The 9,205-nt window shown below is 54.2% G+C and overlaps 1 protein-coding gene across 1 annotated transcript; it reads right to left on the reverse strand.

The window, feature by feature from the left end:
* Nucleotides 1–1,230: 1,230 nt before the first annotated feature.
* GLUL (glutamate-ammonia ligase) lies at nt 1,231–7,814 on the reverse strand. Its single transcript, XM_084291260.1, has 7 exons — nt 7,695–7,814; nt 6,425–6,615; nt 5,224–5,385; nt 4,790–4,936; nt 4,205–4,332; nt 3,841–4,040; nt 1,231–2,898 (listed from the first exon to the last, which is right to left on the reverse strand). Exons 2-7 carry the CDS (start codon nt 6,588–6,590, stop codon nt 2,580–2,582), a joined length of 1,122 nt encoding a protein of 373 aa, XP_084147386.1. The 5' UTR covers nt 6,591–6,615; nt 7,695–7,814; the 3' UTR covers nt 1,231–2,579.
* Between the last annotated feature and the right edge of the window lie 1,391 nt (nt 7,815–9,205).

The following is a 9,205-nucleotide window of genomic DNA, read 5'->3' on the forward strand; positions in this document are numbered from 1 at the left end:
ATTAAAAGCCAAAATGTTTTATATAAATACATAAACAGCAAACTCAGCTTCTGAAGATTTCAGTCGCAATTTGCGACTGGTCTGAAGAGGAAGCCTTTCTACCACACATAGCTGGGAAAGGGCATTTAGGTGGCTGCAAAGCAGGCTCAGCAAGGAGGCTTTAGGCAGAGAGTCAGAAAGAAGTGTCTAGAGGAAAGGAAGGATTTTTCCTTCTAATTCATTATAGCCCTTTTTACATATATTTTCCATAATCCTCTGAAAACACCCATTGTTTCAGCCCTGTTCTCAACTGGGTAATTGTGAAGGGAGTGGGTAAAATGCTTCCTCAGCTGAGAACAAGAGGTGCAATTAAGCATCAACCACCTGTCCCAAGTTCATGTTCAAGGCAAGGGGAGGAGCACAGGGCTCAATCCCATTCCCATCACCATACAGCCATACACTCACAGCCCTGTGCTATGGGATGCTGGGGCACAGAGAGTGTAATTTGGGACCTTGGTGAAGAAGGTGCTGCCTTGAATCTTCCCCCAAAGGGTGATGCAGAAGACAACTTGGCCCCCCAAAAAATACGACAGCAGGAACAGCCTCACCAGCCCAGCAGGATGCTTGTGTGTGGTTAAGGCATGGTTAAGGATGGGAGCTGTTAAAGTATCCACCCCAAAGAAAGTACCCTGCAGGGAGCTAGAGAGTAGTGCCACAGGCTAAATAAAGGACTCTGGGAGCAACATGACACGTTTCTGCTACCTCGCTTACTTTTGTAAATGCACAGTTTTATACTAAAGGTGTATTAGCAGTATTTCCTCCATACAAAGAATGGGAAAGGGCTTTCCACCACCCAGTCTTCTTTTTTTCCAAGAATTTTGCTGCAATTTTACTTTCCGTGGGATTCCTACATCCTGTCGAACGTGTGTGGAGGCAGCTGGGGAGGCACACAGACACCTGTGCTTATCCCATAGTACAGATTCTCAAAACCCCAACCCTTTCCCATACCAAGAAAACCCCCTCCAGTCACAGCTGGACCATCACCCACCACAGGATCAATGGCCACCTAGAAAACCCCATTTTCTGGAGAGCCTGCATGGATTCAGACCACCCTCTCCTCCCCCAAAATACCCACCCCATAAATGAGAAGCCAAAACCCACCCTGTGTCAGGGTAAAATTACCTTTAAGCGCAGACAACACACATACAAAAGAAGGCGCCAGGAAGATGCACAGAAAGGAGGAAGCCAGAATTAACATTTTGATCTTTTTTTTCTTTTTTAATTATAAAAAAACTATTCGGAGGAAGTCCAAATGCAACGGAATATAACTGGCACCATCTAAGTGTAAAATCCCGGACCGTTTGAAGCCGCCAGCAGGGGCTGGGAGGGACTTGGTCACCTCTCCTTCTCCCAGCCACCACCACAGCCGGCAGCAGCGGTCCGAGAGCCAGGACACGACAGTGACATCGACAGTCTCCGTAAAACCACTCAGTTTTAGAAACTAAGCACATTATTGAAAAAAAAAAAAAAAAAAAAAAGTAATCTAAAACTTGTTGTTCTTTATCAAAAGCCCTGCTTTAGTGACATGCTGACCCCACTGGTAAGGGTGAAGCACCCATGGCTCTGTCCAGAACACGGTTAAGTTGACCAGCCAACTCCTAGTTCGGAACGCCTTCCCCATGCTCATCTACACGCACGTGAGCGCTTTGCAGATGCTCGAGTTACAGTGACAAACATTTCTGTGGGCTTCCCGGCCCCGGGAACCACCTCCTGCAAACTCCACTCGCGTGAGGCTTCTCCACTGAGCCCTCCAGCTCCCCCTCAGTCCTCCCTGCAGGCCCTCCAACAGCATCGCCAGGAGCTCTGCCTGCTCTAGTGGCCGTCATCTTTTTCTTCTTTAAAAAAAAAAAAAAAACACTTTCATATATAATTTTTTTGTTTGTTTTTATATTTAAATAGAAAAATACTACTTCACTCTGTGTTATGAGCAGGAGATCGGTTGACTTCCAGTGACAGAACAAGTTCTCCTAAATGCTCCTACGCCGAGCTCGGTGCCAGAAGATTCCTAGAAATCTGAAAGTGTGGCGAGAGGTCACAGATTTCCCCACCACACCGCACGGACAGGAGGGAGCTGGGCTCCACCACAGCTCCTGCCTGCCCTTCTCTGCAGAAGGGCACCAAGCCTTGGGAAGCATCGACCTGCAGAGAGCCAGCGCTGGGGCTGGCACCCAAATTTGACTCCTGGGGAACTCGGCTATAGGTATCACTTTCCACTTGTCTGCTGGCTTAGCGTGTGTGCAGTCTGTCCCTGGAAGCCACTGGATCCCATCAGATGTACAGATGAATTAGACAAAAAAACAAAAACAAAAAACAGTGGTTAAAAATTCTCTAACACCCTCTCCTTCTCTCGCCTTTTGAAGAGTCAATGACAAACAGACATTGATAAAACTAAAATTTGCCCTCCTCCCCCACCTCAAGACAACAAGAGTTACTGAGACACGAAATGTGTTATCTTGTACCCTCGGGATTACATCTAGAAGGGAAGTTTAGGGGTGCGGGAAGCGCGGGGGGGAAGGCGGTGTCTGTGGGCACAAGTCCGCTTAGTTCTTGTACTCAAAAGGCTCGTCCCCGGTTTCGTTGAGGAGACACGTGCGGACCAGGGCCTCCGTCACGGCGTAAGGATCACAGTTGGCAGAAGGCCGGCGGTCCTCGAAGTAGCCCTTCTTCTCGTGGCCCACGTTCCTGGGGATGCGGATGCTGGCGCCACGGTTGGCCACGCCAGCTGAGAACTCGTGGATGTTGGACGTCTCGTGGAAGCCCGTCAGGCGCCTGGCGTTGTCCAGCCCCCCCTTGGGGTCGTAGGCACGGATGTGGTACTGGTGGCGCTTGCTCAGCTTCTCGATGGCCTCTTCAATGTGCCTGCAAAGGGAGCGGGGAGGGTTTGGTGAGACGGGGGGTACGAGCTGAGCCACTCGCCTGCTGCATCCAAGCAGCAACATGTTCATCCCTCTCCCCGAGCCACTTCACGATGAGGTGTATCAGCCTCCTACAGCCCACTTTTCTGACCATCTCAACTGGAGGCTTCTCTCCCCTCCTACTTCTGACCTGGGTTGTTCTTGGAAAAGGATCCCTGCAGGATGAGAGCGTCCCCTGGGAGTGCTGGGTGTGGGACACCATCGGCTTGACCCATGGCCAAATCCCATGGGCTGCATCGCCACTGGGGAACCTGCTCTCGCAGGGGAGATCTCTCAACCCAAGTTTCTACTAGGGAATCTGATGTTTGTTTGCTATCTCAGGGAGATTAAAGCAAGACAGCCCAGCCGCCCAGAGGAAACCTTCCCTGAGCTCCCCCACGGTCCAGTGCCGCGAGGTCTCTGCCCACACTCTGCATGCCAGCCCCACGTGGGAACTCAGGTTTTACATTTCCAGAATTGTCATGTTTAAACCAAACGTGTCACTTGCTTCCAGCCTGGCCTAGACAGAAGTAAATGGTCGCTTTCATGAATAAAAAATGTCTTTGCTAAGTTTGTTTACAGCACTGACAGATGAAGAGCTGTTACAAACTGCTGCATCCTGTCCACCCGTGCTTCCATCAGCACTGACGGAGCCAAACTGCTGGTTCAGTTTCCCACCCAGCACCACCAGGAGTGTGACATTACACAAAAAATAAAAACAAACAAGAAACAAACAACAACAACAACAAAAAACCAACAGTGAAATACAGAAGAAAGGCTAACGCAGAATGCCAAGCACCACAGTGATGTCTCCCAGGCAGTCAAAAGCTCTGCAAAAACTTTGCTGCTACCAAGCCCAGCTTGTGCCTAGCAAAGGGATGCTCCCAGCACATCTCAAAAAACTTACTTGAGACCTCCGTCTTCTCTCATGTTCTTGGTGCTGAAGTTGGTGTGACAGCCAGCGCCGTTCCAGTTCCCAGGGATGGGTTTGGGATCGAAGGACACGATGACGCCGAAGTCCTCACACACCCGATGGAGGATGAAGCGTGCAATCCAGAGGTGATCCCCCATCTCGATCCCTTCGCATGGCCCCACCTGGAACTCCCACTGCAGGAAGGAAGAGTCGTGCTCAGTGGTGCAGGGACTTTCATGGTCAGGCAGTTCCCACCCCCTTATGCTCTGATCATTGGCAAACACAGCAGGCAGCAAAAGCTCCTGTTGCACTCGATTTTTCTGCACTATCTCCTCCCACAAGGCACCTACAAATTTACCTGGGCTGGCATCACTTCTGCATTGGTTCCTCCAATTTTCACGCCAGCATAAAGGCACGCTCGGTAGTGGGCCTCCACAATGTCTCTGCCGTAGGCTTTGTCTGCCCCTACACCGCAGTAGTATGGACCTGCAACAGCACAGATGAAAAGCAAGAGGAATGTGAGCTTCCAGAAGGAAAAAAGGCTCAAATTCAGGGAAGAACAAGGCTCAGCATCTGTTTTGCACAGAAGATTGCTAGCAGAGCGGAGCAATGATGGAGAGCAAGTCCCCCTGACAGCCTGGGCTCGTGCTTTGTCATGCTGGGCAAGAGTTTAAATCACCCATAGACTAACAAGTTGAACAGCACATTTGGATGAGGCCAGTCACCATTTTTGCCTTTCCGTAACAATTCTCATTTCCTAGATTAGCTTTTGACCCTATCCTGCTTGCCACTGTCCTTTCAGCCCTTGAAAGGCCTCCAGTCTCTCAGCTCACTAGAAGCAAGAAAACTAGAAACTAGAAAAAAGCTGAACCACAACAACTGCAGCTCAAGCACGGCGGTGAATGCTCCTGACTCGTCCCGGTGCTGACTCCCAAAAGGTTACCTTGTGGTCCAGGGAAGCCGTTGGAAGGCCAGCCAAATGGATGTCCATCTGTCCCCAGCAGCGTGTACTCTTGCTCCATCCCAAACCAGGGGTGCTGGTTGGACACCATATCCATAATCCGCCTACAGGTGTGCCGGAGATTTGTCTCTACAATGGAAAGGCAGCAAAAGGCTTTTTAGGCTCTCCACTTCCACTCCCCATTCCTACTTTATCTACAGTCCGAGTTCCAGCAGCACCAGTGGAGAGAAGAAGCCCAGGACCCATATTCCATCTGAATCTCCACCACCAGCACTTTGTTTGCCTTTTATTTCCAGGGAGAGGGATTATTTTTGACTGGCATGAACCACACTCGTATAGGACTTCCCTCTTCCACCCCCATCTTCTACCAGTTCCCCCTCCCCAGAACCACCACCTCCACCAGAAGGTCCATTCACCTGCAGACTGGCGGTTGTACTTGAAGACCTCGCAGAGAACTAGCTTGTTGGGATCCTTGCGAAAAGGGTCCCGAAACATGGCAGCAGGTCGCAGGTACATGTCACTGTTGGAGCCTTCGGCTTGGAAGGTGCTGGAGCCATCGAAATTCCACTCGGGGAGATCTGGGGAGAAGAAGCAACCGCTGTGAGCCAGGGTCCACCATCGCCAGGAGGACAAACTCCCTGCTGCCCTTCGGTATCACGGAGATGCAACTGCCTGTAGGCAATGAGCCCACAGTAGGTTTCAGCCTGGCTCAGCTGCTTTTGTTCCAAATGGAAAAAAAAATAAAAAGAAAAACAAGTAAGAAATGGGGGAGGGCAGCTCCCCAGCTCTGCAGCCACCCTGAGAAACACGAGTTGCTGGGCTGCTGGCCAAGCCCCAGCCAGCAGGGCAGCGCTGGGGCTGTTTCCCACCTCCCAGCCACCACAGGGATGAGCAGGGCACCCAGGGTGTTCACACACGGGGTGCTTGGGGACAGGGGGAGAGCAAGTCCCACAGGGTGCCGCACAGGCTGAGTCTGGTACGGAGGAGAGGAGCTGCGCACTGCTCGCCAGGTCAAAGCACAGCGGGAGCAGCAGTGAACTCTACCCGGGCTATGTTATCTCCTCTATATCCTGGGGGGAGAAAGTGGGAGGATGGGAAGCACAAAGATTTCAAAGGAGCTGTGCCAACCACTCCCTTAGAGGGAAAAGGGGAAAAAAAAAAAAAAAAAAAAAAAGATAATTCTGCTCAGTCACACACAGTATTTTCATTTCATAACTGTCTCCAGCCAGCTCCATGGCAACCTGGGGAAAATCCTAATGCTATTATTGTGTAAGCTGGGACTGTTTGTTCTGAGGGACACAAGCTCTTAATTACACCGGATAGCTCCATTCTTTCCCCTCCACTTTCTTCTGCCAAACTACTTCCGGCCAAAACGAGTACTTGAGAGTCAATGGGGCTGCGGATCCCCTGCCAACAGCCCCCTCCACCGCGGGTACAACGCCAGGGCCGGGCACCCAACCCCTGCCATCACCCTTCAACGCCACATCTGGAGCCGGGAACGTCCCCCCCGGGGCATCCAGGGCAGGAGGAGACAGGGGGAGGATGAGGAGAGGCGTCTTCATCTCCTTCCAGCTCAAAAAGGGAGAAGGGCATCCTCGGGGATCCCGCACCTCTCACCTTCAAGGCTCTTGGGCTCGTGGTCCAGCGTGCGGGTTTTGCAGCGGAGGTGCTCGCCGGTGCCGTCGATCCAGATGTACATAGCCTGGACCTTCTCCCCCTGCGGCAGCTTCATGTACATGTGCTTGATGGCTTTGCTCAGGTGGGAGCTCGCCGAGGTGGCCATGGCTGCAGACCGGACGAGGGAGTTCCTGGAGGGAGGATGCAAAAGCCAACCCCAAGAGTGAGCCTTTCCCTTGGGCTCCCAAGTTTTTCCACAGTTGTATTTTTCCCAGTTTTTTTGTTCCTGGAGGAAACTCAACCACGGTGCTGGCTGAGGTCTCCTGTGGTCCTGTGCCACCCCGTGCTCCAGGCAGAAAACCCAGCTGCTCACACCAGCACGATGCTCTGATGCTTTCCAAGTATCCCATAAAATAACCAACGTCCTGCCCACATCCCGTCTTGGCAGGGGTCTTATCCACCAGGCAACAGCCTTCAAAACTGCGTCTCCGCCAGGTGTGAACTTTTTACCTCTTAAACACCCCCCCCCCGTGCTCGCCGCTGCTCTGGAGCAGGGCTAATGCGCAGGGAAGCTTAGCTGGGGCTTTCTTAATGTGCTTGCTTCAGCACGGAGGGCTTGCCAGCCCCAGCTGCCTTCCCAGATCAGCTGGTCTGAAGTTATACAAGGCTCGTCCGGGGCGAGGGAAAGCAACAAGCCCTGCGCCCCGTGTCCAGGCTGCGATGGGGAGGCCAGTGGGGGGCTGGTCTGGGGGCCAGCCCAGCCTTTCCACCAGCCCCCGTGTGCCAGGACCACTCGTGTTTGCAAGGAGGGGAGGACTGGCAAAGCAAACAACGTAAAAAAATCAAAACAAGTTGGGAAGTCCGTGCTGAGAGCCTCCAAAAATCCAAGCCTCTGCAGGGGCTGCGCCTCCCCAGCGAGACCCCTCTTTTGGGGGGCTCCTCGCCTCCAAGAGACGAGCCGCGAGCATCCCACCTCTTTATTTGCAGCTGCGGCTATTTCAGCGAGCAGAGAGCGAGCCTCGCAGGAAGCAAAAAAGAAAGAAAGAAAAAAAAAAAAAAAAAAGACAGCCGAGAGATTGTTTTGAAGACAAAACTCGAGCTGCCCCTTGTCCTCCTCCCCCCCGTCCCGGCAGCGAAGCAGGAATTTCCCCCGGGGCTATCAGCTGGCAAAACAAAGCGGCGGGGCACCGCAGCCCTCCCCCGCCCCGGGACCCTTCTTCCCCTCCCCGGAGGGGTTTCTTTTTTAATTTTTTTTTTTTATTTATTTTACCTGGGCTCGGCTGCGGGCAGGGGCTCGGCGCGGGGCTCCCACGCTCGGCTCCCGGGGGCCGCGCCCGGCGCCGCTTTATGGAGCCGCAGCGCCGGCCCCGCAGCACTGATTGGGCACGGGGAAGCGGGGCCGGGGGCAGGCCGGGGCCGGGGATGGGGCTGGGAGGAGGAGGGAGCTGGCAAACGAGCCGGGGCAGGGGGAAAAAACAAGCTCAGCCCCCCCCCCCCGGGGCTGCTCTGTCATTATTTTTTTTATTTTTTTTTTTTGGGGGGGGGGGTGGCGTAAAGGGAAGGGAAAAAACGAGCCCCGTCTTTCCCGGCCGCTGTTGTTTTTCTTTCCCCTCTTCGCTGCCCTCCCCCGAGAAACTTCAGCCCTCTTGTCAGGCACTTCTCGGCAAGCAGCAGCAGCGGGAGCGAATCCAGGGCTCTCCGCAGCAGTTTACATTAGCGGCTGCCTTTGCATAACTCGCAGGCATGGAAATGAGTCGCCCTGGGTAAACAGGGCGAGGAGGGAAAGGGGGAGAGGGGAACGCAGCCCCTCTCCCAGCCTTGGGGGTGCCTTTTGGGGTGGGGGGACTGGCCTCGCCTGCGCGATGCCCCTCCGGTGCCTGGACCCACAGCCTGGCCCCTCGCACCGGCATGCAAGGGAGGAGAAATTCCCCAAATGTCCCTCACCATGGGGCAGGGGGGCAGCCACTTAGCTGCCCGGTGTTTTTCCACCCCAGGAGCCCGTTTTTAATCCCATCCCCACCTCCCAGCCCAGGTCCACGGGGCAGGACAGCGATGCCAGCACCCGCAGGAGCCGCCACGCGTGCACACGCGAGAGCCAGGCCAAGCACACGCCACCCACACGCCTGCCTCGGGGCAGCCCCACACCACCCAAATCTGCTGGTTTTTAACAAGCCAGACTCTCCTTGCCACCGCAGCCCCCCTCCTGAACACACGACCTCTGCACAGCCACGGGCTGGGGACAAAGTGGCCTGGGAGAGCCGGATCCTCAGGCAGGAGGAGGTGTAACCCCTGGCTAAGGACTCGCCTTGATTTATTGCCCACCTGGAGAGCCAGGTCCCCTCCCTTCCCCGCGGGGAAACCCAGCTCAGTCTTCACCACCACCACCACCTTGCAGCAGCCACAAGCTGTGTTCACCCCCAGGGCTGGCCAGGAGCAAGGAGAATTCAGGTGCTTGTCACCTCTTTGCACAGCCCAGGCAAAGCAGCACCTCAAAGCCATACAACAACTGCTTTCCCCCAACACCCAGCGCACGAAGAGAAGGTTTCCATACAGAAGGGGCTTGGATCAGCAACGCAGCCCTTTTGGGGATGAAAAGGGGGCACCAACATCAGCTCCAGGAGGCCCCAGGAAGGGCAGAGCCAGGTGCCCCACCAGGGGTGTCTCCCTCCCTGCCCAGCCCTCATTTCACCCCCTGGTCCTGCCCCCACGCTTTGTCCCCCGTGTCACCCCACAGGCCTGAATGCTGAGAGACCCCAAACCATGCCCAGCCTTTTGCCCTGG

The sequence above is a fragment of the Netta rufina genome, assembly GCF_964035555.1.
Source record: "Netta rufina genome assembly, chromosome: 8".
NCBI lineage: Eukaryota > Metazoa > Chordata > Aves > Anseriformes > Anatidae > Netta > Netta rufina.

Bases quoted from the DNA above. Each gene is read 5' to 3' on its own strand.
- GLUL (XM_084291260.1), bottom strand. From the start codon at position 6,590: ATGGCCACCTCGGCGAGCTCCCACCTGAGCAAAGCCATCAAGCACATG. The intron at 4,937-5,223 runs GTGAATGGACCT...TTTCCATTGTAG, and splicing joins GTACAACCGCCAGTCTGCAG to AGACAAATCTCCGGCACACC. The intron at 4,333-4,789 runs GTAACCTTTTGG...GTGCTGTTGCAG, and splicing joins CGGCTTCCCTGGACCACAAG to GTCCATACTACTGCGGTGTA.